Consider the following 27,620-nt stretch of genomic DNA (forward strand, 5'->3'; position numbering starts at 1 on the left):
GCCCCACAGGCTGCCAGTAGGCCTGGGAGCGGCGTGCGGGCCTGGTCTCCCCCCAGGCTAGTCCCCCTGGGACCTTGGGAGACCATGATGCACGGCACCCTGATGGGCATGTTGTGCCTCAGTTTCCCCATCTAATACAAGAGGAGCTTCCCCCAAAGGGCTTGCTGTTGGCTGCTTGGTCCTGCCCCATGTGATCCGGGGTGCCACGCCAGCCCTGTGGCGCTGCTCACGGGTCTGCCCTGTCCAGGGTTTGTGGATGAGTCTTTTCTTTGGGCTGGGGAGCACTCGCCTGCCAGGTCTGCCGGGGGTCAGCTGGGGGTGGCAGGCAGGGCTGACCTGGGTAAGAAGGTCTGTGCCTCTCCCAGCCCGGGCGCCCCAGGGTGGCTGAAGGGTGGAGACCCGGGTCCGAGGCTGGCTCTCTGCTGTCTCTGGCTGACCCAGGTGGACGGGCAGGGAGGCGGCCCTCCGAGGCAGCTGGCTGCCAGTGTCCTTTCCAGGCTGGAGTGGAGGCGTGGGGCTGTCTCCCTAGGACTTCTGGGCCGGCCTTCCTGGAGCCCCAGCCGCCCGCACCTCCCCCTGCCTCTTACTGCTTCTTACCTGCGTCACCCACAGAGATGGCCTCCCAGATAAGCCCTGGCCCCCTCCCTCCAGGCCTGGGGGTGGCTGAAGCTGGGCTGGGTCAGATGGCTGGCGTGGAATGTGGCCCGCCCTGCGCCCTGGAATCAGTCTCCATTGCAGAGGGGTGTCTCCTGCGGGGCGGTGGCAGGGTGCCGGTCCCTGTACCAGGGAGCAGTTCAGTAAACACCAGTGTCCAGCTGTTGCTGAGGACTCTTTGCGGGGTCTGTGGGCAGCAGGGGGGTTCTGGAGGAAGTTTTGCAGGCTGGGCAGGATGCTCACGGCTAGAGATGTCCCCTCGCCAACGCCTGGAGGAGACAGGAGAGCCCCACACTGGCAGCAGAACGCTAGAATGCTCGTCCACATGTGGGCGAGGGTGGCTGCCTTGGCGATGTCGCTGGGAGGCCTGTGAACAGCCCCAGCTTGGCACCAGCTGACAGTGGGTCAGGTGTTCAAACGCCACCTGCGTCACCAGCCAGTGTCGCCTTGGAGAGCTGCCTCCTGCAGCCCTGGTGTGCTCCCCCGTGACGAGGCGCATGGAGTCGCCCCAGGCTCCTGTGGGACCCTTGGGGGCTGCCTACAGCCTGCCCCTGGGGTTGGCTGTCCTTCCGGCCCCACGTGTGCCCCTGGGGCCCATGTCCCCTCCTTCCCCACAAGCCCCCCCAAGCGGTCACCGAGGCCCTGCTCCAGCGGGTGGATGCCTCCGGGGTCCTCTTGGGGGTCCTTCAGTGTCCAGGCCACTCGCATTTGCTTCTCAGCGCTCACGGAGTGGGGCGGGAGCCAGGCGTGGGCACACGGCCCTGTGCAGGTCAGCCGAGCCATAAAACCACGTTTCCCGGACACTGTGCTAATTAAACCCTGGACATTATACTAATTAAATGCTCAGAAAGCACTTTGGAGCCCCGGGTGCTTGGCTGGGCTCCAAGTAGGTAACAGAGTGTTCCCCATGCCTGTCTTTGCTGCCGAGGCTGGCCAGCGCCCGCACAGGCCTCCCTCTGCCCTGGGCCACATGCCTGCTGTCATCCTCAGGCCAGCCCCTTGCCCCCTGGCCCTGCTTTGCTGCTGGAGAATAAGAGCCGCCTGGTGTTCAGAGCTTCGTGAACTGTGAAGAGCCCGGATCCATCCCTTTCTGCATCTCCTCAGCCTGCATCTTTGCTCTGAAGAGCCCTGTGGGCCTGACCTCAACCCCCACTATCCCAAGGCCAGGCGTCTCCCTCCACTCCGTCTCCCTCCACTCAGTGCTGCAGGGCCGAGAAGGGCAGGTGGGGCCAGCAACCCTCCGGGGCCTACGAGGCTGGGTCATGGCCCAGCACCATCTGTAGCCAGAGCTAAGTTGCAGAGAGCCCAAGATGCTGAGGCTGGCCGTGAACCTACGATCCTCCTGTCTCAGCCTCCCAAGTACTGGGATTATAAGCCTGCACCACCGCACCTGGCTCAGCCTGACCGCTTTCCCACGGCTGTCTCCTCTGGTCACTTATCTTTCTTTCTCTCTCTCTCTTTCTTTCTTTCTTTCTTTCTTTCGGGGGGGGGATCTGGGGATGGAACCCAGGGCTCTTTGACCTCTGAGCTACACCCCCTGTCCTATTTTTTATTCTTTACTTTGAAACCGGGTCTCACTGAGTTGTGGAGGGCCTTACTAAGTACCTGAAGCTGTCCGTGAACTGCGATCCTCTGGTCTCAGCCTCCCGAGTGCTGTGATTACAAGCGTGCACCACCACACCCGGCTTCCTGATCACTTTTCTTTCCAGTCAGTTCACTTGTTAACAGAACCAGCTAGACATGAAGATTTCTTATAAAAAGGGGAATGTCACGGAGGGCCCACAGGATGCCCTTCTGCAGAGGAACCCGACCCGGCGTGGCCAGGCCCTTCCTGGGCTTCTTGCACATTAGATATTCAACCCTCCTGGGGCCTGGGAGGCTCAGTCAGGGCCAGGACTGTGGGAAGCCAGAGCTGGAGTCGCCAGGCTCCCCGTGTGGGGTGCAGGCAGGCGCGGGGTGGTTGGTGCTGAAGGAGGAGCGCAGGCCACAGGGCTCCCCGAGTCTCACAGGCAACAAGTGGGCAGGACACTAGCGGACTGAGCCCCAGGAAGAGGCCTGGCTAGGTCAGGTGGGGCCGGCCCTGGACTGGATCCTGTCCTAGACCCCTGCCGGCGCCACCTCTGTCCAAGGCGCTCTGCCCAGGGCTCTGAGGTATTGGGCTACTCTGGCCGGGCCAACCCTGGCCACAGGCCACAGGCCTTGTCCCCGGGGGCATGAGGCACATCCATGGCAGCCACTTCCCCATGTGCCCTCAGCCAACACTGTCCTTCCTCTTCCAGGAAGACAGGGCTGCTCCAAGCCCTGCGCCATTTCTGGTCTGGATTTGGGTTTCGGTTTTTTTCTCTGCCTCCCGGTGGGGGTGGGGTGCAGGGGAAAGAGCCAGCTGCCACTGGAGCTCTCTGTGCCACGTCCTCCTCCTCCTCCTCCTCCTCCTCCTCCTCCTCCTCCTCCTCCTCCTCCTCCTCCTCACATCTGCCCGGCCCGCCCACTGGCAGAATCCTCTCACAAAAGTGTTTATGGGTTTCTGGCCCAAGCCAAATAAGGCAGAGCGCTCTCACTGGGAGTTGGAGCGGGCTGGGGGCAGGTGGCGGGCTTGGACTGGGGCCCCAACCCTCAGACTGACAGCTGTCCTCTGGGACTCTGTCCTCCCCCATCCCTGAACTGCCTCCCGACCCGCGTGTGCTGGGCTGGCAGCCTCAGAGGGCAGGATCAGCAAGGTGCTCCTCCTTCGTCCTCCATAGCCTCCGACCCGCTCTGTGCAGGACCTGGTGTGACTGGTGTGTGTGTGTGGGGGGGGCTTGGGATGGAACTACACCCCCAGCCCTATTTTATTATATTATGTGGAAACGGGGGTCTCACTAAGTTGCAGAGAGCCCAAGATGCTGAGGCTGGCCGTGAACCTACGATCCTCCTGTCTCAGCCTCCCAAGTACAGGGATTACAAGCGCGTGCCACTGCGCCTGGCTCAGCCTGACCGCTTTTCCACGGCGGTTTCCTCTGGTCACTTCTCTTTCCAGTCAGTTCACTTGTTAACAGAACCAGCTAGGCATGAAGATTTTTTATAAAAAGGGGAACATCACGGAGGGGCCACGGGATGCCCTTCTGCAGAGGAACCCGACCCGGCGTGGCCAGGCCCTTCCTGGGCTTCTTACACATTAGATATTCAGACTGTTTTTTTTTTTTTTTTTTGGTGATACTGGGGTTCCTGAAAGCCCTTCTACCTCGGGGCTACACTCCCAGACCAGACTGTTCTTACAGAGAAGGAACCCTGGGGGTGAGTCCAGCTTTGTGTACCTGGCACGGCGTCCCTGCATAGACCCGTGTGGGGGCCAGCCCTGACGCCCACGGAATGGCCAGGAAGATAGGGCTGCTCCAAGCCCTTGCAGTCAGACAGGAGAGGAGGTCGTTGCCCAGGGGATGTGGTCCAGTAAAGACATCCTGGCCTCCGAGCTCCCCCCACTGGCCTGTCTTCCCGCCAGCGAGGGGGATGGGCAGTGCCAGGCCTGGGGTGGACTGTTCTGGGAGCGGCTCATGGTCCCGTCCCCTGGGGTGGCTTCTGTGACAGTGGCCAGCTCTCCTGTCCCCTGACAAAGCTGCCCCATCACCCAGAGGCTGGGGAGCCCTCTCAGTGGCCTCGGCCTCTGGCCTTGGACAGAGGTCTGTGCCTGGGTGCTGGCTGGGGTCTGGGGCCTCTGACGTGCTGGGTGAGGGTCTGTGAAGGGTTAAGCGTGTGTGGGTGAGGGGCCTCCTGCTCTGGGCTTCCGATTGTTGCTGCCTCAGGAAAGGCCTGTTTCCCGTGAGGTCACAGCCCCGGTGAGCAGGCTCTGTGCCCACCTCCCCTCCAGAGGAATTCCTTTCTTCCCTGCTGGAGCCTCCTGAGTCGCAGCCCAGGGCAAAGCAAGGTGGCCACGTGTCTCCCTTGTGGTCCTCACGGCACTGCCACAACCAGGCCACAAGGTGCATCTGACCAGCCTCACTGCGCCCACAGCCCCAGGAACATGACAGGCAGCCACCGCGCCTCGGCTCTGCTCACCCCGTCCATGACCCTGAGGCCCGGTGCCCGAGGGATGACGGCTGGGACCAGAACCCCAAAGCCCCTTTTCTCCCCCACCAGCGCTGGGGCCACAGAGTGCCCTTTCCCTGCACAGGCCTTCCTGGGCCGACATCCCGGGCTTGTTCCGGCGCCACCCAGTGCCCAACACCAGCTTCCTGGCAGTGCTGGCCACAGAATGGACTCGGGGAGGCCAGCCAGGCCTGGCCTGCCTCACGGCCCATCCCTGGACAAGCCGGCGGGCTATGTCCTGGGACATACTGGAGCCTCGGTGGGGCCCTCTGCCCTCCCAGCCTCAGTTTCCCCATCTGTGTTGAGAGGGTACACGCTGCTCTGGTGTGGTCTTCCGGTCTAGGTGTTCCAGCTGCAGCAGAGAGGCCCACATTGGAGGGAGGGAGGGAGGCAGGAAGAAAGGCCTCTAGGCCGTGACTCCCTGGCAGGCCTGTGCGCTGTGGGCATGGTGGATCCAGGTCTCTGGCGGGGACTGCCCTCTCCCTTCCGAAGCACCCCCATCTCGGTTTCCTGTTTCTGGGAGGCTTGCTTCCTGTCGCTGGGCCTGGGGTGGGTGGGGAGACCAGCCTTCCTGTGTCTGCCTGCGTCGCTGTTAGCTGTGGACCAGGCTGGGATGAGCCCTGGCCCCTCACAGCCTCAAGTCTGGCTTCTGAACCCTTCACAGGTTCCAGGGCCTGCTGAGCTGGTTATTTTGGTAATACGTATTCCATAAAACTTTCCGTTTGAACCCGTTTTTAAGTGTGTAGTTTGGGGGCACCGAGCACATATTGTGTGGCCGATACCAGGATGTTTTCATCTAGAACTGAAACTCGGCGCCCCTTGAGCACTGCACCCCGTGGCCTTGGGGCATGTTGGTCCAGCGTGCCGGGCCCATCCTGCCTCCAGGAGCCCCAGTGCCCACACCGTGCGGGTGCTGCAGGTCTGTCGGCATCCTGGTGCTCAGTCCTGGCAGACCACGCTTCCTGGGGGCAGGAGCTGCGGCCTCTCGGGGAAGGTCACAGGACGGGTAATAGATGAGGGTGGGGGGCGAGCAACGGTGGGTGGGTGGGTGGGTGGGTGTCACCCGGCTGGAGAAGCCCAGCAGGCTAGGGCAGGGGACAGGCTGGGCTGGCGCTGCTGGATAACGCGGAACACAGAGCTGTGGAGTGCTCTGCAAACCACGGGATTTCAGAAGGCTTTGCCACGAGTCCATTTCCCTCTCACCACTCGGCCCGATCAGATTGATTTTTTTTCCTTATGAAAGCATCTAATTGTTGAAAACTTTAGATTTTAGGGAGTTAGCCAGCCAATCCGTTGTCTTTTGCGAGCACAGCAGGAGGAGGAGGTGTCTGCTGGGAGGAGTCCCTGAGGCTGAGGAGCCCTGGCAGTGGGTGTGTGTCCTCTGCGGAGGGCTGGAGTACTCGCTGACGGGGCAGCTGCATGCCCTGGGAGGGGCCCCTCTTTAGTGAGACCCCACGTGTGGGCGGCTCAGGATGGTGTGAGCCCTACCTCAGGCGTCAGGCAGCTTCTACTCACGGCTGGGCGCTGCTCTGTCCCCGCTCCTGGAGAAGGTGCCCAGCTGCCGTCTTTTAGGACGCTGCCCGACCCTCCCTCCCAGGACTGTCTTTGAGGCTGCTCTGGCCCTGATCTTAGGCCAAAGGCTTGTTGCGGCCCGGCTGCCTGGGCGAACGTCAGCCTTCCCTGGGCTCCCGGGTCTGGGCAGAGCGTGGACCTGGGAAGCATCCCCCGAGGAGGACACCGCTGGGCTCCGACTTCCAGCTCGTTCTGCTTGGTGGGACGGCAAAGGGTCGCCATTGCCCCTGCTGGGCACAGTGGCCGGGTGTCCGGGAGGGGGCGGGCCCGTGATGGGCGGTGATGCCTTCCTGTGCTGTCCCTCCCCTGCGGTCTGTTCTGGGTCAGTGTGGCCAGCTCCCATGGGTGGCAGTTGAAGCCCTGGGCATTTGCGGTGGCTCTCCTTGGGCAGTGGACTCTGCACCCCGGGAAAGACTGAGTGGCCCCCAGGTCCCCTGGTCAAGGTCGAATTGGGCCCCACCACCTCATTCTGATAAGCCTGCATTCCCAGGAGGAAGCAGGCTCAGCCAGTGAGTGGTGGGTGGTCCAGGCTTCGGTCAGGAACAGCATGGGGCATCGGGGGGCTTTAGAGCAAAGCTGGTCGGTGCGTGGGCACAGATGGCACGGTGGGAGCCTGGCTTCACGCCGTGCAATCGCGGTCAATGTCCTGGAAAAGCCAGGACCAAGAACAGCTGGGTGGGGTGGGCACAGCACCCGGCTGTGTGCCAGCCGATCTGTGTTGGAGCTCCTGGAACCCCACGCCAACAAGCCAACACACTAATCAAAAGAATAAAGCTTGAGCCAGGTATGGTGGTGCCCACCTGTAATCTCAGTACTTGGGAAGCTGAGACGGGAGGATCACAAGTTTGAGGCCAGCCTCAGCAATTTAGGGAGACCCTCTTTCAAAATACAATAAGGCTGGGGGTGTAGCTCAGAGGTAGAACGTGCCTGGGTATGATCTGGAGACACGCACACACGCAGAAGTTCATGGAGGAGGAAGAGCAGGTCAGGATAGGTTGTGCACAGTGATGGGAGGGTCGGGCGCCTGGCCTGTCCCCCAGGCGGGGGCCAGCTGCCCCTCCGCCGCGCAGGCACTGACCGCCGTCTCTGCCCCCAGCCTCCCTGGTGCGCATCAACGCGCTGTCGCTGACCTACCTGCTGTCCCTGCTGCTGCTGCCCTGGCTCCCGGGCCCCGCGAGACACAGCATCCCAGGTAAGGAGCGCGGCGGCGCCGGGGGAGGCCCTCCGCTGGCCTGGAGGCCGCAGGGTGGGCGGCAGCCAGCTAATCAGGGTCCTTGGAAAGGCGGGGGTCAGACCAGAGGCCTGGCTCTGGCCAGAGGTGGACACAGAGCAGCCCTTGGGTGGAGGACCAGGGTCCCGGATGCAGGTGACAGCTGGACCCACTGCACGCGCGTGTCCCGGGCACTGCCCTGGGCGGCGCTGGGTGCCGCAGACGGGCTGCTGTGTGGCATGGGTGTGAATGGGTCTCCTGTGGTGCTGTACTAAGCCACCGTGCCCGCGAGGTTGGCCGCCACATGCAGGCTCCACTCGGATCTGCCGGGTGGGCTCCGAGTGGGCTGCAGGCCGTGCCTCCAGGGCACCGTGAGATCTGCCTGCTGCTCTCCTCCTGCTGCTAGAGCCCCCCCCCACCCCCGCTCCTTGGCCTGAGCTCCTCCTTCCCTCGGAGCTGGCGACGGCTGGCGAATCCTTCCCACGGCCCCGTGCCAGCTGCCTTCTCCCACCCGTAGTGACCTGTGGCCACGAGGGTCATGATAGTCCAGTGCCCCCAGGTTCAGGTCAGCGGGTGAGCAGCCCGGTCTGCCTGCTTCCCTAACGCCGTTGCTGGGTGAGGTCACAGGCCCTCGGCGCCCAGAGGTTGGGATGGTCCATTTTGCTAGCCATGGATGGACGCCCACGCCCCCAGGCTCCTGCCCCCCAGGGCGTTTGGAGCAGCCCTGGGGAGATTCGGGGTCAGGCCTTCTGGCCCAGCCCAAGCAGAATGCTGGAGGCCCTGGGACACAGGGCGGCTCCTCCCAGGTGCACCACATGCTTGGCTGGCAGAGGCCCAGCTCCCAGGCCTCCTCATCTGCCCACCGCGGCTGACCGCGCATTCCCTGAGCATTTCACGCCTGTGTGCATCTGGAAAACCCCTCCGGTTGGGGGCGGGAAGCATTCTCCCGCCAGGCAGGGAAGGGCTGTGGGGAGCTGCAGGCGGGGCGGGGAGACTCCTGCCAACCATTCATCCGTGCGGCCTCAGAGGCCCTCTGGAGGTAGAGATGCTCCCAGATTTTCCGGGCGGGAGAGGAAAATGTGAGGCACAGGCAGCGTGCGCGCCCTGCTCGGGTTTACGGCCTGCGCCGCGGCTGGTATTGGCACTGCTCCGGTGGGAGGTCTGAGGCTGCCTGGCCCTGAGCCCATGTGGGCGTCGGCCTGGCCAGGAGGCTGGGGCCGCGTGGGCTGGGCAGGGAGGCCAGCCTGCCCAGGTGCCGGGCAGGGCTTTGGGAGTGCTGTGGGGCAGCGCCCGGCTACCTGCTTGTCGTTTAGAATTGGGGACACCCCGGCCCGGCGGCTTGGTTCTCTGGAGAGAAACCACCCTGCCCTCCCCTCCCCTGACGGGGTCTGCAGTCTCAGTGGACACTCACTGGCCCCAAGCCTGGCTCACCCTGCGCAGCCTACAGGCCAGGATGGTTCTGGGCCCTTCAGGTACCCCTGTGAGCTCTGCTGGCCTGGGAGGCTGGGCCAGGCCATCCACCTGGGGGTTGCAATCCCAGGCTGAGAGCAGACCCCCGCCCTGGTCCCTGAGGCTCGGGACACCGGTCACCTGTACATGCAGGCCTCTGGGCTGACTTAGGTCTCGGCCAGGCCTGGAGTGGGGCGGCTTCCCTGGCTTCCTGCAGTCACTGGGCAGGAGCTGGCCCCACCCTCCCCTCTGTGTCCCAGGCCCTCATCAGTGTGGGGGGCTTCAGACCCAGGCAGCCCTTTCCTCCCTGTGAGGTACCTCCCAGGGTCCCCCACTGGTCACAGGCACACACAAGCCAGGTTTGGCCTTTGCCCGGCTCAGGACAGGAGGTGCTGCCCACACGCCGTGCGGGGTCTGCCCAGGGCTGGGCGCTCTGCCTGGGGCATCCCACAGGGGGCACTCTGTGGGTGGGGGTGGGAAGCCCCAGGCAGGAAGGGGTGGGGTGGACGGTGCAAATGTGGCAGACACGGCAGGGAGAGGCAGAAGATGTCCTGGGCTTTTGTGCCTGCACAGGGGTTGGGTGCTGGGTCAGTACTCTGTGCTGAGCCCCCTCCCGCTGCTGGGAGGACCCGCCTCCAGCCACTTCCTGTTTCCTCTGGGAGCCCTGCCCCTTCTGCTGGTTGGGCCTGGGGGGACATGCCGAGCCCCTCCCCTGCCATGGATGGGTGTCACTTACCCTGGTGGGAGCAGCGCCAAGGACAGGCCCTTCCCCGTGACTGTCCATCGAGCCAGCCAGTGGACGGGCCGAGGCCCAGACGGCAGCTCAGAACAAAGGCTGTGGGAGGCTCTCAGCCAGGGCTGAGCTGCCTAATCCCCAGGACAAGGAGCCAGGCCGGCCGCGCTAGGGGGGCCTGCCTGGGGGGCCCAGGACTCCCTGATGGCTCCTGCCTGTTCAGGGCCAGGATCTCCAGGCCAACAGAAGCAAGCTGGCAGCTGCCTGCCGGTGGGGGCGTCCGGGCAGGGGAAAGCCTTATCTACTGCCCCCGCCTCCTTGTCCTCATATGTAAGGTGGGGGGTTCATAGAAGCCATTCATGGGTAGTGGGGGGCAGAGGCTGGGCTGGACCCCTACGCGAGTCGTAGGGCGGGGGCTGTGCTGAACAGTGGACTTTCCCAGCCCTGTCTGTGCCCATCTCAAGGACAGAGTCCACTGCCTGGGCCACCTCTGCCCCTCCTGGTGGCTCCCACAGGCTCCTTACCACTGACTCAGGCTCGGCAGATCTGCCCTCTTCCCACCACAGGGCCTCTGCTAGAGCGCGCCCCCTCCCAGGGCCAAGCGCCCCCACCTCAGGCCTGTCCCCGCGCCCCGTCCTCCTGTGTGGACGTGCAGCTGTGCCTCTCCTGGGTGGCCAGGGCCAAAGGTGCGGGGGTTGGACTTCTCGGTGCCCTGCACCCCATGGGCCTTGTGGGCCTGGTGAATGGCAGCCAGGTCCCAGGAGAGAGCAGGGCAGCCAGGCACTGTGGCCAGCGGTCACCAGGCTCCTTCCCCCTGCTCCCAGGCCAGCTGAGGTGCCCGTCAGCACACGCACTCGGGCCTAACCTCGGGGTCCACTGGGAGTCGTTGGCAGCTCTCTGGCGGGCACTGGAGGTGGCTGGGCCTCAGGCTGCTGGACCCTGGGGCCCTGGCCTCAGCTCCCCAGTGCAGGTCCGCTGCAATCAGGCTGTCCCTCCATCCACAGTGGATGGAGGTGCTGTGGTGGGGTGCTGGGCTGCCCCTCAGGCCTGCTGCTCAGCTCCGGTGGGCAGCAGGAGGGGCGTGGAGGGCCAGGTGTGGGGGCACGCGCTTGTAATCCCAGCATTCGAGAGGCTGAGACAGGAGGATCACGGTTCGTGGACAGTCTCTACTTAGCAAGGCCCTTTGCAACTCAGTGAGACCCTGTTTCAAAATAAAGAATAAAAAATAGGGCTGGGGTGTAGCTTGGAGGTAGAATGCCCCTGGGTTCCACCCCCAGGACCGCAAAAAAAAAAAAAAAAAAAAAGTGCGGAGGAGACTGAATGCCCACGGGCCTCCCAGGAGAGCTGGCAGGTGGGTGCGGCCCAGCCGGCCAACCCCGAGGGGCAGGGAGACCGTCAGGTCAATTCTGTGTCTCTGCCACAAATCCCAGCCATGCCTCAAACTACTGAGCAAAAGCACGGCGGTCTGTGCGGCTCACCTCAGGGGGCCAGGGGGCCCCGGGCGTCCTCGTGGGAGGGGCCTGCTGCTTTGGAACCCGGATGCCCTCTCTGGCCTTGTCTCTGGGTTTCGCTAGGCTGGGCAGCAGGGCGTGGACCTGGAGGTGGGCCCCAGCCCGGTCTCAGAGTGAGCGACCCACTCACTCAGAGAACAGAGCGAGACCTGGGCTTTTCTGCTTTGGGGGACAGAGCAGAGCTGGCCACAGGGCCTCGCACGGCCACCCCTGCACCCCGGGGCTTCGTGCCGTAGCTGGCTCCCAACCTTATTTTCTCTCCTGAGAGGCAACGAATGAAAGATGGTTTGGGTACTTGGGAGGCTGAGATGGGAGGATCTCAGGTTCAAGGCCAGCCTCAGCAATTTAGTGAAACTTTCAAACTAAAATATAAAAATAGGGCACGGGATATGACTCAAAGGTAGAATGTCTCTGGGTTTGATCCCAGTACCAAAGGGTGGGGGGACATGGTGCCGCATGCCTGTAATCCTATTAAGAGATTGAGACAGGAGGATCCCAGAGTCAAGTAGAGCCTCAGCAGTGTAGTGAGACAGAGGCTCAGCAACCCAGTGAGACTGTTTCAAAACAACAAATAGCTGCGGGTATTGCTCGAAGGTAGAAAAGCCCCACTGCCCATGAATGGCTTCTATCACATACACACACACACGCACACACACACACGCGCGTGCACACACACACACGCATACATACACACACACACAGTAAAGAAAAAGAAAGGAGATTTGTGGGGTTCCTTCGCCATCCCGCTGCCCAGGCCCCTTCTGCGGCGTCTCTGCCCGAGCCCTCGCTTCCTGTCCATGCCACGCAGGGCGCGGGCCGCCGCTGGGCGGAGCACTTGCTTGGTTCTCATCACGGGTGGCGGGCCCCGCAGACCTTGCTGGGGAGATGAAGAGGCTGTCATGTCCCCCGAGCACGGGAGCCCTTTCCTCTCCGTGCTGGCCCTGTCCCCTCCGCGGCGCCCAGGAGCGAGGCCCAGGCAGCACACTAGCCCCATAGACAGGCCTTGCGATTCTACACCACGTGACCGTGAGCCAGTCAGCTCTCCATTCTGCGCATGCCCTCTCCTCCACGTTAGTGTCCTGATACGGCAGCTGGGAGGTCCAGGAGGGTCGGTGGCAGCCCTGGGGGGCAGGGTCCCTGGAAGGTTCCTTTGCCTCCGGGCGCTATGGAGATGCCTCGTGGACGGGGCCGTGTGCGTCTCAGGCCTCGTGGATGGGCTGTGGTCCACAGCCTGACCTCTTCGGCTCCGCTCGCTGTGGCCTGACCCCACCACTCCATCCCAGGTCACACGGGCCGCCTCCTCCGCGCCCTGCTGGTCCTCAGCCTCCTCTTCCTGGTGGCCCACCTGGTCTTCCAGATATGTCTGCACACAGTACCACGCCTGGATCTGCTTCTGGGGCCAAACTGTGAGTCACCAAGGGCAGGGGGGCTCCAGGGCTGGCGGCCTCGGGAGAGGGGGAGGCGAGCGCCACCACAGGTCCTTGCAACCTCCGGACTCCCGGGGGGGGGTGGCAGCCCCAGCAGGCTTTGCCTAATATGCCCAGCCCCCGAGTGCCAGCCACGATTTACGTCTGGTCTAGGTGGCCCAGGATACGTGCTCCAAAGTTGACAGGCCTGGAGGGTTGGGCCAGGCAGAGTTGGTGCCAGCACCAGTGCCAGGCCTGGGAGCAGTCCTGGGGTCTTGGTGACTCTACCCCCATCAGCATCCTCCACTGCCCACTGGGGCTTAGCCATACGGCCGGGCAATGCCAGGGCCTGAGGTGCACCCTGCCCATTCCCTGCACCCCACAATGGTGTCTCCTGCCTCCCAGATGAGCCTGGGACCCTCCCCCCCCACTGGCCTGGATGCCCACCATCACTGCCAGCATCTGGCTGCACCTGCAGACGGCCAGCCTCGCCCTCCGCTTGATCCTGGGATGCCCTCCTGGTGTTAGAAATGGAGGCTGGGAGGGGACTCAGGGCTTGTGGCTCTGGCCAGGGCTACTTGGAAGCCAATCTCCTCTCTTTCTCTCTTTCTCTTTTTTTTTTTTTTTTTTGTGGTACCAGGGATGGAACTCAGGGGCTTTATACCGCTGAAGTATACCCCCAGCCCTAGTTTTTAGTCTTTTTATTTTTTATTATTTTATTTTATTTATTTAGTGATACTGGGGGTGGAACTCAGGGGCTTTCTACCTCCAGGCTATACTCCCAGACGTATTTTATATTATTTGGAAACAGGGTCTCACTAAGTTGCTGAGAGCCTCACTAAGTAGCTGAGGATGGCTTTGAACCTGTGCGATCCTCCTGTCTCAGCCTCCCAAGCACAGGGATTACAAGCGTGTGCTACCACGCCCGGCTTAGTCTTTTTATTTTTGAAACAGGGTCTCATTGAATTGAAAAAGACCTCACTAAGTAGCTGAGGCTGTCCACAAACCACGATCCTCCAGTCTCAGCCTCCCGAATGCTAGGATTACAAGCGTGTGCCACCACGCCCGGCATCCTCTCTTGCCCCCCTTCATTGGCAGCACAGGCCGGGGCCTTTGTCCTGAGCTCAGCCCGGCCAGGACTCCCCGTTCTGCTACTTGGGGCTGAACCTGACCAGCTGTCCAGACAGCCTCAGTTTCCCTGTCAATAAAGGCAGAGTTTTCAAGCACCCCTGAGACCAGTCATGACTACCCTGGCTGACACGGGGTCCTGAGAAGCCATGTCCCCGTGTCCTGGACATGGTGGACTGCTGGGCGCCCTACCTGACCTGGGCCCCTGGGCCTTTCTCTGCAGGCAGCCTCTGGGAGACCATTTCTCGACACATAGGAGTCACGAGGTAAGACCGCCGGCCCCCTCATGAGCCCCGAGGAGGGTCTGGAACTGCCACAGGTGGTGGTCTCCAGCCTCGGGGTTCTCAGGCCTGCCCATGGCCCTTCTCTGACCTGGGCTGACCATGTTTTCTCCCCGCCCACGTAGGCTGGACCTGAAGGACATTCCCAACACCATCCGGCTGGTGGCCCCCGACCTGGGCATCCTGGTGGTCTCTTCTGTCTGCCTTGGCGTTTGCAGGCGTCTCACGAGGAAAGCCCAGCGAAGCCAGCGTGCCCAGGAGTGGGCGAGGGTCAGTGGGCAGCCAGGAACCCCGTGGTGGCGGGGGCCTCCAAGGGCTGCGGTTACTGCCATTCTGAGGACAGCTTGAGTATTCCTGACTACATGTGCTGATAATGAGGAGGGGGCGGGGAGAGAGAAGGCCCAGCACTGGTCCTGCCCCCGCGGGCTGTGGCTCCTGTCAGAAGTGCTCCTGGGCCGAGGCGGGTCTGTGCTCCCAGGAGCTGTCCTGGGGCCTTTGAGGCCGCAGAGCAGGAGGAGGGTGGGCTGGCACGGCAGGGCACCAGCTGCAGGCAGCTGAGCAGCCTCGGAGGCCTCTACGGGCACAGAGCCCAGCGGGGCCCTGGCCCCGGGAGCTGAGGCCCTGGCCCCAGGAGCTGAGGCCCTGCATCGGGCTGCGTCTTTGAGGACGAGGCTGGGTCAAGCTCAGCTGCGGGGAGACCCTGACAGTCCAGCTCCGGGACCTCTGACTGCCAGCTGCCCCTCTTATGGGCGAGGACGCTGGGGCCTGCACTCCCCCGTCGAAGGCTCCACGCCCTTCTGAGCCAGCTCTGGCCAGGATTGATGACCATTCAGGTGTCCTGGCACAAGACCTTGCCCAGGTGCTGGGCCTTGACTTCCAGAGCTCAGAGAAGGCCGGGCGGCTATGGTGGCCTGGAGCGCCTGACCCGGGGCCAGCAGCTGCCCGTCCTTCCTACGCCCAGAGTTACTCATTCTTCACGGTGCTCCCCAGGAGGTCCCCAGGGCTGGAGCCAGGCTGTGGCGGCTCAGCCTGGGCCGCTGCCTTTCTCCAGCCCTGGGCCCTGCGCCCTGCAGCCAGAAGGGTGGCCTGGGCTCCTCCCCCCGTACCCCTGAGTGTCTTGGAAGGGGCTCAGGGCCCGGACCTTGCTGTGCCCAGCCTTTCAGCCCACCACACTTCCCTGGGGCTCTGCAGTCCCCAGCCCCGAGGGCAGCACCTTTCTGGTCCTCCTGTCTAGCCTCCATCCCCAAAGATGGGGAACAGGCCCCGAGCGGTTGGGTAACTTGCAAGGCTGCACAGCATGGCGGCTGTGGGCTGGCGGCGTGGGCCATCTGCTGAGCTCAGCCTGGGCACCGTGAGCTGCCTGACCTGTGCACAGTGGCGCAGCTAGAAGGTGGGCTGTCAGCCTCTGGCCGGGCTGGCGGCCTGTGTTCTTCCCCCCGCGCTGGCTTTACCCGGTCTCTGGGGCCACTCTGTCCTGGGGACCTCCAGCACTGCCAGGGAAATAGCCCCCGATGGTCCCGGTCCCCGGCCCAGCCAGGCGGGCTCTTCCTCCAGGCGGTCAGCTCTTCTGTCCCTCAGAGGCACCGGAGGGCAGCAGGGCGGGCAGCTCTCCTGGGGGCCCCGGAGACCCTGTGCGTGGTGTCCCTCAGCGCCCCCCGCTCTCCAAAGACCCAGGGTGCAAAGGGGGCCAGCTGCTCTCTGGCTGAGATTCAGGCCAGTCACCTGCCACCTCTGGACCTGTTCCTAGCCCAAGGTTCCTGTGCACTGACCAAAGGTCCTGTAAACCGTGAAGTGCATGCTGGTGGTCCCGCCTTCCTCGAAGTCCCCTCCCAGGAGCTGAACTGCACTGCGGTGGGCTTTGGGGTCAGATTCAGGAATCCATGGGGCTGCCCTGTGCCCAGGTCCTTGAGGCCTAGACAGGGTGTCAGGCACAAGCACAACTAACGTGACCTCCGAGGCACTGAGCCCAGGCGTGGCAGGACCGTGTGTGTGCTGAGGGGCGCTGTCTGCAGGGAGGCTTCGAGGCAGGACCCCAGCGAGGAAGGAGGATACCCGGGGCCAGGCTGTGGAGCCCTGAGCTGGGCCGGCCTCCCCTCGGATGGGGCTGGAGCGGAAGCCTCCATGCTGTGCCTGACCTCAGCTCCCGTTCCCTTGGCAGGACGATGGTGACGAGGACGGTGCTGATGACGGGAACGTGGATGCAAGCCCCCAGGCATGGCCACGGGGAGCCCGGGGGCTGCCCCCCAAGCACAGGGTGTGGCTGGCCACACGGTTCCGGCTCACGGCTCACTGGCTGCTGGAGGCTGCTGGGCGGACCCTAGCCATTGTACTTCTGGCCCTGGCAGGTACTGGCGGGTGAAGCGGGCCCCACGCTGTGGCATGCCGAGGGCCCCGGGAGCCCCTGCGCCCGTGAGACCCAGCGTGCCCCTCCCCACAGGCATCGCCCACCCCTCGGCCTTCTCCAGTGTCTACCTGCTGGTCTTCCTGGCCCTGTGCACCTGGTGGGCCTGCCACTTCCCCATCAGCCCCCTGGGCTTCAGCACACTCTGCGTCGTCGTGGGCTGCTTTAGCGCCGGCCACCTCATCTTCCTCTACTGCTACCAGACGCCCTTCGTCCAGGCTGTCCTCCCGCCTGCTGGCATCTGGGCCAGGTGAGGGCCTGCCGGGATGCTCCTGCACTCCTGGCCAGCTCTGGGGCCCGCTGCCTTCGGGGCTGGCGGTTGCTGACTTCTCCCCTCGGCAGGGTGTTTGGTCTCAAAGACATCGTGGGCCCTACCAACTGCTCCTGCCCCGACACGTTGGTCCTGAACACCAGCCACGACTGGCCCGTCTACGTGAGCCCCGGCATCCTGCTTCTGCTCTATTACACGCTCACCTCGCTCCGGAAGCTCCCCCGCAGCCGCCCCTCGGCCCAGGTCAGAACTGCCCCTGCAGGGACAGGCGAGCTGGTGCGCTGCCTTCAGAGGGTGTGGGGCTGACCTCGGGGCTCTGCTACCTGCAGAAGAAGGAGATGTCCGGGGAGGACGAGGACCAGGAGCAGGAGCTGGAGTTGGACCGGCTGGAGCAGGGGCCCCTGGGCCAGGTTGAGGAGGCCGGCCAGGTGAGCTGGAGTTCCCCAGGCAGGGCGGGAGGCTTCTCAGGCATATGGGGGCCCCTGGGCCAGGACAGGGAGGTCGCTCAGGCGACCCCCCAGGCAAGACCAGGGGCTGCCCGGGTGTGCAGGGCTGGGTGGGTGGGGAGTGCCTGCCCATGAGCAGCTCACCTGCCTGCCCTCTGCAGCACATGACGCCTGAGTCCGTGGGGCCCAACACCGAGGCGGGCAACTGCATGGTGCATGACCTGGCCAGCCAGAGCCCCATCCGCCAGCGTCCTTGTGAGTACGCGGGCTCCAGGAAGACTTTCTGGGTCCACAGTCCAGGTGGGCTCTGCCTTGGCAGCAAGGCTAGGCTGCCCCCTGGTGGCCACCAGGTCGCGTGGCTGCCGCCCAGGGCTGACTGATCTCCAGGCCTTTCGGGGGGTGCCCCAGGGCCCAGGAGGCTGCGTGGCCTGGGGCTGTGGGTAGCGGATGCCAGGACCTTTTCTGGCTGTCGCGTCCTGCGCCCTGGGCCTTGATTTCAGTTTGCAGCCTGCTGCTTGTGCAGCCGAGGCTGCAGGCACACACGGCTGGGAGGGTTAGGGGCCCCTTCGTGTGCCCTGTCCTTGCAGAGTCTTAGAAATTGAGGCCAGCGGGCTGGCGGGGCCCTGTGACGTGGATCAGACCCGACTACCGGGACTGCCATTGTTTTCTGCCCTGCGCCCACCGTGGCCCCGGCCCCTCCTGTCCTAGGCTGGTCGCTGTCCACTGGGTGGGAGGCCCTGGGGTGTGCCCATATGGGGGCTGACCGCTTCTCCACCCGCAGCACGCCCCCGGAAGGCTGAGCTGAGGGAGGTATCCCCTCTGCACGGCCTGGGCCACCTCATCCTGGACCAGAGCTACGTGTGCGCTCTCATCGCCATGATGGTAAGGAGCACGCCTGGGTCCTGGTGACTGCCCCGTGGCACGCTGGGGGAGGGACAGCAGCCTGCATTGCAGACCGAGGCCTGGGTCTCGCTGCTGGAAGTGGCGGGGAGTGGTGACAGACCTGCCTCTCCGTGGCCTGGCCCCGGAGGGCTGGGAGCTGGGCCGCGGCCGCACAGCCCTGCCACCGCCCCGCCCCCAGGTGTGGAGCATCACCTACCACAGCTGGCTGACGTTCGTGCTGCTGCTCTGGGCCTGCCTCATCTGGACGGTGCGCAGCCGCCACCAGCTGGCCATGCTGTGCTCGCCCTGCATCCTGCTGTACGGGCTGGCCCTGTGCTGCCTGCGCTACGTGTGGGCCATGGACCTGCGCACCGAGCTGCCCATGGCCCTGGGCCCCGTCAGCCTGCGCCAGTTGGGGCTGGAGCACACCCGCTACCCCTGCCTGGACATGGGTGCCGTGGTGAGTCTGCCTGCCCCCGGAGCCCTGTGCCAGGCCACGGCCTCTGCCCACAGCTCCCGCGGACAATGCCCATGTGTTGTGGCCAGCTCGTCCGGTTGTCTGACGGGCACCTCGAGTCCCCGTCGGTGCAGCCAGCCCCAGGGCAGAGCAGGCGCTCATCGTGCTGGGCTCGGTGCTGCAAGCCCATAACCTTAGCTACTCAGGCGGAGGCAGAAGGATCACAGGTGTGGGGCTTAGGCCCTATTTCAAATAAAAAATAAAATATAACTAGGGTGTGGCTCAGAGGTAGAGCACCCCTGGGCTTAATCCCTCATCCTACAAAAAAGAAATAGAAAAAGGACTGGAGTGTCGCTCAGTTGTAGAGAGCTCCTAGGCTCAAGCCCCAGTTCTGCAGTTGAACAGGAGCCGTTCAGTGTGTGTGCATGCCTGAACAGGCAGCGCTGCCTGCGTGTCCCGGACACTGTGCCGTCAGTGAGGTCTGCCCGCCTGACGGGCCGCGTCGCCCCTGTGGCCCCCATGTGAGATGGGTGTAGGCAGCGTCCTCAAGTCCGCCACGCAGATGTGGCTGGGGGTTACCACGCGTCTCCTTGTGAGACTGGTGAGCCCGAGTGAGCACACACATGTGTTCAGCCTGCGTGGCTGGCTCCGTGTGCGTGTGCACACACGTGCATCTGGCCCGTGAGTGCACCTCATGCGTGCGTGTGAGCCTCGTGTGTGAGTGAGGCGGGCTTGTGCCGAGCTGGCGCCGCGCTGCGTGACGCCCCATGTCGCCGCCTGCCGCAGCTGCTGTACCTGCTGACCTTCTGGCTCCTGCTGCGCCAGTTCGTGAAGGAGAAGCTGCTGAGGAGGGCGCAGCCGCCCGCCGCGCTGCTGGAGGTCACTGTGGCGGACACAGGTGAGCAGGCGGCCCTTGCCCGCGCGGCCCACGCCCGCGCCCGCCACCCACCACCCCGTCCGGCTTGGTCCACAGAAGCGACACCGACGCGGCCCCTGCTGAGGGGCCTGGGGGAGCTGGTGACGGGGATCTACGCCAAGTACTGGATCTACGTGTGTGCAGGCATGTTCATCGTGGTGAGCTTCGCCGGCCGCCTGGTGGTCTACAAGATCGTCTACATGTTCCTCTTCCTGCTGTGCCTCACGCTCTTCCAGGTGGCGCGGCCGGCCGGGCAGGCGGGTGGGGCGGCATGGCGTTGCTGGGCCGCACCCGCACTCACGCCCGCCCGCCCGCCCGCCCGCCCGCCCGCAGGTCTACTACAGCCTGTGGCGCAGGCTGCTCAAGGTGTTCTGGTGGCTCGTGGTGGCCTACACCATGCTGGTGCTGATTGCCGTCTACACCTTCCAGTTCCAGGACTTCCCCACCTACTGGCGCAACCTCACGGGCTTCACCGACGAGCAGTAAGTGGGGGCGCGGCTGGGGCTGCAGGCGGCGGCTCCGCGCCCGCTCACAGCCGTCTCACCGCCAGGCTGGGCGACCTGGGCCTGGAGCAGTTCAGCGTGTCGGAGCTCTTCTCCAGCATCCTCATCCCCGGCTTCTTCCTGCTTGCCTGCATCCTGCAGCTGCACTACTTCCACGGGCCCTTCATGAGGCTGACCGACCTGCACGCGCCCCCGCCCAGCGCCCGGCGCCCCCGCGGGGCCCACAGGTGCGGCTCGGGAGCCCGGGCAGACGCAGCCACAGCCGTTGCTGCGGAGGGCCACCGGGAGAGGGCCGTGGGGGAGGCTGCCCGGGGGCCACGCTCGGCACCCATGGGCAGGGGGAGGCGGGAACGCAGGCGGAAGTGACCCGGGCTCTCCAGGCAGGACGCGGTGAGCGAGGCCCCCCTGCTGCAGGAGGAGGAGGAGGAGGTCCCCAGGGACGGGCCACTGGGTGCGCAGGGCCCTCACCAGGCCACGCTGGTGCCTGAAGGTAAGTGGGTGGGCCGGGCAGAGCACAGCCCAGGGCAGTGCCTGCCGTGTCCAGGCCGTGGGGCGTCGACCAAGTCCCCTCAGCTCAGGAGCATCGCCCAGGCTTCCTCACCGAGCCCCACCCACCCCGCAGGCACGTCCAGCAAGTGGGGCCTGGTAGCCGAGCGGCTGCTGGACCTGGCCGCGGGCCTCTCGGACGCGCTGGGCCGCGTGCAGGTGTTCGTGCGGCGCCTGCTGGAGCTGCACATCTTCAAGCTGGTGGCCCTGTACACCGTCTGGGTGGCCCTGAAGGAGGTGAGTGGTGTGGCCGCCCTGTCTGCCCGTGAGCCTCGGCCGCCGGCCCGGCCCGAGCCCACCGCCTCCCGCCCACAGGTGTCCGTCATGAACCTGCTCCTGGTGGTGCTGTGGGCCTTCGCCCTGCCCTACCCCCGCTTCCGGCCCATGGCCTCCTGCCTGTCCACCGTGTGGACCTGCGTCATCATCGTGTGCAAGATGCTGTACCAGCTGAAGGTCGTCAACCCCCAGCGCTACTCCAGCAACTGCACCGAGGTACTGGCGGTGCGGGCTCCCGGAGGGGGCGGCCCCAGCCGGGCTTTGGGGATCGTCCCCACGCTGCACCCTTCGGGCTCAGGGGCACGTCCCTGGGGGACGCGGGCTCACGAATGCACGTCTTGGTGCTGGGGGAGGCCAGAGACCTAACCCTGACCCAAAGCCTCTCCTTGCGTCTCGCTTCTCCTTGGACTCTCCTCATCCCCCAGCCCTGGCCTGGGCTGCCCATTTCCCAGCACCTGGCCCCCTCCCCACTAGGGTGGCCCTGAGCTGACAACCCCATGCACCCTGCCTGGGAGGCTGTTGTCGGACCTGGGCTGTGGCTGGGCAGGGGCTGGTGGCGGGCTGGTGGCCCCCGTGGCCGGGCCTGCCCCCACCTGGGAGCGGGCGCCAGCTCCTGGGCCTCTTCTCTAGCCCTTCCCCAACAGCACCAACCTGCTGGCCACAGAGATCAACCAGTCCCTGCTCTACCGCGGCCCCGTCGACCCTGCCAACTGGTTTGGGGTGCGGAAGGGCTTCCCCAACCTGGGCTACATCCAGGTGAGTGGGGGCCAAGCAGCCGGGCAGGCGGTCCCCAAAGGCAGCCGACCGTCCCTGACACCCCCACCCCGCAGAACCACCTGCAGATCCTGCTGCTGCTGGTGTTCGAGGCCATGGTGTATCGGCGCCAAGAGCACTACCGCCGGCAGCACCAGCAGCCGCCGCTGCCCGCCCAGGCCGTGTGCGCCGACGGCACCCGGCAGCGGCTGGACCAGGACCTGCTCAGCTGCCTCAAGTATTTCACCAACTTCTTCTTCTACAAGTTTGGGCTGGAGGTGAGCCTGTCCTGGGCAGGGCACAGCAGCGGGGCCTGGGGAGCGCCTGTGGGCACAGCCACACCGAGGCTGGGCCACGCCCTCCAGGCACTCTTGCAGTGCCCAGGGCGGCAGGATTCCCGCTAGGTGCCGGGCAGGGAAGGCAGGGCCAGCTGGTGTCTGGGGTTGGAGTCTCACTCTGCCACGGAGCCCTCCTTCCTGAGCCTCGGTCTCCCTAGCACGGCAGGGTGGGCCCTGGACTACAGGCCCCTACAGGACTTGGGGCTCACAGGCTCAAGGCAAGGGTGCTCGGAGCCCACCTGCAGCCCTCTGAGCCTGCGGGCCCGGGAGCCCCGAGGGGCCCTGCCCAGGCACCCAGTCCATCCCTGTGCCCCGCCCGCCCAGATCTGCTTCCTGATGGCTGTGAATGTGATCGGGCAGCGTATGAACTTCATGGTCATCCTGCACGGCTGCTGGCTGGTGGCCACCCTCACTCGCCGGCGCCGCGAGGCCATCGCCCGCCTCTGGCCCAACTACTGCCTCTTCTTGGCGCTCTTCCTGCTCTACCAGTACCTGCTGTGCCTGGGCATGCCCCCCGCCCTGTGCCTCGGTGAGTGAGCAGCCCGCGTGGCCTCCAGCCCAGCCCCAATGACCCGCCCCGTCCACACCTCGACTCACCGGGTGGACCCTCTGGCCTTCTCCGCTGCCCATACATCTGAGGACACTGCCACGCCAGGGCCCCCGCGGTTTCCTTGTTCTGAAACGTACCCATCTTCAGAGGGGTTGTGGGCACAGCACAGTGCCCTGTATGCCCTCTGGGCCGCGTGAGCATCGTCGAGCCACTTCACACCCAAATACCGCCCCAGGCACGTCTCCCGGCGGCGGGAGGCGGCCCTGCTGCCGTCCGTGCCCGCAGTGCCTGGTGCCCACAGGCCTTCTCGCTGGCCCTGAACCGGCCTGGGGTTTGCATTTGGTCCTCCATCTCCTTTGGCCCGACTGCCCCTGCCTTTTGCGTCCCTGGCATTCCTGGAGGCAGGACAGTGTTGTTTTTTTCTGTTTCATTTGCTTTTTCTGGGGTGCTGGGATTAGACCCCAGGCCTTGTGCATGCCTGACAGGCACTAGCCGCCGAGCTGCACCCACCCCGAGGCTGGTGGTTTCGCTGGATGCCCGAGGCTGGATGTGCCTGGCTAGTGCTGGCCATCCCCTGGAGGCCTGTCACACGCTGGCGCCCTCGGCTTCCGCATAGCTGGCCTCCCTGGCTGCGGTGGCCCTGCCTGCCTGGACTCCGCCTGCAGCCTCCTGTGTGGGCAGGGCTCTCAGAGCGTCGGTCTGGAAGGACCCTCGGGGCCGGCTGCTCCCGCCACTTGGCAGAGAGATGGACCTCTGCGCTTCAGCCACCCTGCCGAGGCTCATGTCCACGCTTAGGACAGCTTGCGTTTCTCACGCGGCTTGGGGTCCTCTGCCTGTTTAAGCCTGGTAGCTGCTCTCCACCCCTCAGGCTTCGGGGGCTGCAGATCTGCCCGGGTCGGCCCCAGGCTGTTCTTGGACCACCTTGGGCTCCAGCTGCACTTTTAGGGTGGTCCAGCGAGGCGTGGCCAGCACATGGTGCATGGCCTTCCTTTTGGGGGTTTTGTCACATGCATGGTCACGTGACCACCGTGCCATGGGAAGATCCCCTCTATGCCAGCCCCTGGCACCTACTGCCTCGACCTCACCCAATCCTGCCTATGATGGGATGACTTAGTACCTTCGTATGTAGAAGTACCAGGAGTTGCTGAGGTGGTACGGAGTTTTTACACCTTCTGGCCTGTTCCCCTAGTGTCAGCCTCCTACAGATCCCAGGAATGACACCCCCAAACAGCAATAATACTTGGGAGGCTGAGAAAGAGGATTGCAGGTTCAAGGCCAGACTCAGCAACTTACTGAGGCACGCAACAACTTAGACTCTGTTTCACATAAAAAATAAGGCCAAGCATGGTGGCTCCTGTAACCCCAGTATTTGGGAGACAGAAACAGGAAGGACAGCAGGTTTGAGGACAGACTCAGCAACTTAGTGAGATTCTGTTTCAAAATAAATAAAATAGGGCTAGGGCTTGGGTTTAGCTCAGAGTAGAAGACCTCTGGACTCAATCTCTACTACTACAAATAAATAAACAAACAAACAAACAAATAAATGGTGCTGGGGATATGGCTGAGATGTAGGATGCCCTAGGTTCAGTCCCCAGCACCTAAAGAAGAGGGAGACACAGGAAATGAAAGACACAGACTGCAGTGGTGTCCTGGCGGTGCTCCTGCCCAGGAGCCGAGGTGCTCGCTGGACGGCAAGTCCCAGGGCCATGGCCACCTGCCTCCTGGCCCAGGGCCCCACACAGGACCCCACGCATCATCCTGCTGTCCTGTTGTTACAGTTTGGGGTGTGGCCGTGGGTCCTCATTCTTGGCTAGTTTAGAGAAAAGGCCAGGATGGCTGCAGCTTAAGCAAGGTTTTGTTGTTATGGGGGTGGGGCAGCGACCACAGCGGCGTCCGAAAGCGAGGCCAGGGCCTGGGAGCGAGCCACGAGCGCCCTCGATGCGTGCGGTCACTTCATAGGATTTATCGTTTTATTATCTTGTCCGTCCTCTCCTGCTAGCCAGTCGTCTTCCCACCGATATGCAGATGTGGGCCCGTTAGTTATTTCTGCTTTGTAAGCCTTTATTTTGCTTTACTGTGTGTGTGTGTGTGTGTGTGTGTGTGTGTGTGTGTGTGTGCGTGTGTGTGTGGTACTGGGGATTGAGCCTCCGAGCTACTTCTCTAGCCCTATTTTTTATGTTTTATTTTGAAACAAGTTCTCACTGAGTTGCAGATGGCCTCACTAAGTAGCTGAGGGTGGCCTTGTTGTCCCAGCCTCCCAAGTCCTGGGATTCAAGCGTGCGCCACCGCGCCCGGCTCCTGTAAGCCTTTTTGCTAGCCTTCTTTGTTCAGGCGGGCCTGACGTCACTGACCAAAGCGTGTGGCTTCGTTAGCAAGGGCAGGGCTGCATGCAGAAGCCTCCTGCTTTATCTTTACTCTTTGAGTTTAAGGCTTGTGCTGTCCACCTGTGTCTTCAGTTAAGTTCCCAGCATTCCCTCCTCTCTTTCTGCTAGAAGTTACTATGTTGAAAGACTGATTTGCAGTAAAGAAGAGGAGGGCACGGAGAATGGCCTTTTTAAGCACAAAGCTTTTAAGGGCTTTAACCTTTAACCTTGTGTTGTTAGTAATTGATATTGTGTTAATACAGCTTGCTTTTTTTATCTTTTAATTTAGTCTAAACTTTTGTGAGTCTGCGCAATTCTGTTCTAAGTGCAGGTGTCTATAAGTTCAGCATTCAGCCTTTGGCCAGGCGAGCAGCCGGCTCTCGGCTGACCAAGGTCAACCTTGGCTGGAGCTCGTGGCTGACAGCTCAGACACAAGAGAGGATTTAATTGTTCTGCCCAAGTTGGAGGCTGGTTCTTTTTGTTTTGTTTTTTTTCTGTACTGGAGATGGAACCCAGGAGCATTCTACCTCCGAGCTACATCCCCAGCCCTATTTTTTATTCTTTATTTTGAAACAGAGTCTCACTGAGTAGCTGAGGCTGGCTTCCAGCGTGCGCAATCCTCCTGTCTCAGCCTCCCGAATGCCGGGATTCCGATGTGTGCTCCACGCCCGGCTGGGAGGCTGGTTCTTAGGAGCAGTTAGTTAATGGTGCCCTCACTGGCAGCCGATACAGGCTCCCTCCCGTCACCTCCTCCCAGTGTCCAGCTGTCTGGGACAGCTCTGTGGTCCTGTCTGCCTTGAATGCCCTTGGGGTTGCCGGCCATTACGTTCAGGCCACCCCGCGTGTGCTTCCCTCCGGCCAGGCTCACGTCGTGGGCAGCGTGGCGTGTCCAGGGCGCGTCCCTCGGGTCAGCGTCTTCATAGGCGATGCAACCCTTCTTCCCGGTGGAGGGACAGTGCTGTCTGCCGAGCTTCTCCACCTAACACTGTCCTCCCCCCCTTGCAACGAATCCGTCTATTGAAGGGGACACCGGAAGGCGGCCCAGGTAGCTCCTCCCGCAGGCCTCTGCCACGAGCCTCCACAGCCGGCCTGCGCTTGCTCCCACGCCCACCTGCTTCGTAGGAAGCCATTTTGTTTCTGTGACTCCTCTGTGTGGTGGCAGCCACTGCCACCACCTCCTCCTCTTTTTCTTCATGGTATTGGGGATCGGACCCAGGGAAACTGTGCCTCTAAGCTACAGTACTCCTAGCCCTATTTTATTTTTGGAAACAGGGAACTTTAGAAGAACTTTATTCTTCTAAGTTGCAGTCAAACCTGGGAACCTCCTGTCTCAACCTCCTGTACCGGGGTTCCCGGCTTGGCTGGCGTCCTCTAAGAAAGAGCTGTCGCCCCGTGTCTGGCATCTGCTTTGACCGTGGGCCCCGGGTGTCTGCTTTCTCCTTTGGGCGCGCCTCCAGGCCTCATGCACCTTCTGGTTTTGGTCACTGGGAGCCCTGGAGCCGGCTCCTGCCTCCCACGAGCCAGGCGTTTCCAGGAGTGCAGTGCTTCCTGCTCCGGGGCTCCCACCTCAGCCGTGCCCTGATAGCACCACTGCTCCACGGAGCCCCGCTGCCTTCCCGGGAGGGAGAGCTTTAGAGGCCGGGCTTTGGCAAGGAGGTACACTGTTCTCGCAGCCTTTCTTTGAGCTAGCTCCTACACTGGCTCCCCGACGTCCGGGGAACTCGCTTCAACATGTGAGATCCGCTCTGAGGTGTGTGTAGCTTCTGTGGGTCTTGATGGGTATGCACCGTCATGTCTCCACCGCGGTCCTCGCTGGCCGTGTCCATCACGTGAGGTCCGATCGCGGCCTTCCTCACCCAGCAGCCACACATCTGTTTTCTGCCCAGAGCGTCATGTCAGTAGAATGCTAACGTGGCCTCCTGGCTCATGCTTCTCCCTTAGTGAGACACGGGCACCTCGGTGAGACATGGGCACCTCGGTGTGTGTGCTGACACCTCCTTCCCTTTCCTCGCTAAGGACTGGCCGGGGTATGGAGATGCCATGGCTGGCATAGTTCTTCATAAATTGAAATTATCTGGATTATTTCTAGCTCTTGGGCTATTTATTTATACTAGGATTAAACCCAGGACATTCTACCACAGAGCTACATCCCAGCTTTTTATTTATTTATTTATTTATTTACTTATTTACTTATTTATTTTGGCAGGTCTGGGGATGGAACCCAGGGGCATTTGACCTCCGAGCTATACCACTGCCCTATTTTTTTGATTTTTTTTTTTTTTTTTTGTGTGTGTGTGTGTGGTACTGGGGTTCCTGGAAACCTTTCTATCTCCAGGATACACTCCCAGACACCTATTTTTTATGTTTTTATTTGGAAAGAGGGTCTCTTAAGCCAGCGCAGCTGGCTTCGAACCTGCGTGATCCTCCTGTCTCTGCCTCCCAAACACAAGGATTATAAGCGTGCACCACGATGCCCGGCTTTCCTGCCCTATTTTTTTATTCTTTATTTTGAAACAGGGTCTCACTAAGTTGCAGAGGGCCTCACTAAGTATCTGAGGCAGTCCGCGAACCACGATCCTCCAGTCTCAGCCTCCCAAATGCTGGGATTACAAATGTGAGCCACCATACCCAGTGACCTATTTTTGGAAATGGTCTCTTAAACCAGCAAGGCTGGCTTCGAACCTGCATGATCCTCCTGTCTCCACCTCCCAGGTGTGGGAATTAACAAGCGTGTGCCATCACACCCGGCTTATTTTTTTATTTTATTATTTATTTATGGTGGTACTGGGGTTCCTGGAATTCCTTCTACCTCCGGGCTACACTCCCAGACCTATTTTATACTTTTTTTATTTTTGGAAACAGGGTCTCTTAAGCCAGCACGGCTGGCTTCAAACAAGCTCGATCCTCCCGTC

At 62.7% G+C, this 27,620-nt stretch overlaps 1 protein-coding gene across 1 annotated transcript in view; it reads left to right on the top strand.

Moving 5' to 3' along the window:
* The window catches only part of PIEZO1 (piezo type mechanosensitive ion channel component 1 (Er blood group)), a gene marked incomplete at both ends in the record, with an annotated part of 58,013 nt that overhangs the window by 19,687 nt on the left and 10,706 nt on the right, over positions 1-27,620 (top strand). The window contains 21 exons of the mRNA XM_080702859.1: positions 7,385-7,480; positions 12,475-12,597; positions 13,949-13,991; positions 14,132-14,276; positions 16,165-16,351; positions 16,444-16,657; positions 16,750-16,921; positions 17,008-17,106; positions 17,286-17,379; positions 17,906-18,006; positions 18,206-18,466; positions 19,250-19,361; positions 19,437-19,615; positions 19,713-19,861; positions 19,930-20,109; positions 20,263-20,372; positions 20,505-20,665; positions 20,744-20,920; positions 21,335-21,460; positions 21,535-21,735; positions 22,120-22,324. Of these exons, the coding sequence (XP_080558985.1) occupies positions 7,385-7,480; positions 12,475-12,597; positions 13,949-13,991; positions 14,132-14,276; positions 16,165-16,351; positions 16,444-16,657; positions 16,750-16,921; positions 17,008-17,106; positions 17,286-17,379; positions 17,906-18,006; positions 18,206-18,466; positions 19,250-19,361; positions 19,437-19,615; positions 19,713-19,861; positions 19,930-20,109; positions 20,263-20,372; positions 20,505-20,665; positions 20,744-20,920; positions 21,335-21,460; positions 21,535-21,735; positions 22,120-22,324 (3,135 nt within the window). The remainder of the gene's footprint in view (positions 1-7,384; positions 7,481-12,474; positions 12,598-13,948; positions 13,992-14,131; positions 14,277-16,164; positions 16,352-16,443; positions 16,658-16,749; positions 16,922-17,007; positions 17,107-17,285; positions 17,380-17,905; positions 18,007-18,205; positions 18,467-19,249; positions 19,362-19,436; positions 19,616-19,712; positions 19,862-19,929; positions 20,110-20,262; positions 20,373-20,504; positions 20,666-20,743; positions 20,921-21,334; positions 21,461-21,534; positions 21,736-22,119; positions 22,325-27,620) is intronic.

The sequence above is a fragment of the Muscardinus avellanarius genome (genome assembly GCF_963383645.1).
Source record: "Muscardinus avellanarius genome assembly, chromosome: 10".
Taxonomy (NCBI): domain Eukaryota; kingdom Metazoa; phylum Chordata; class Mammalia; order Rodentia; family Gliridae; genus Muscardinus; species Muscardinus avellanarius.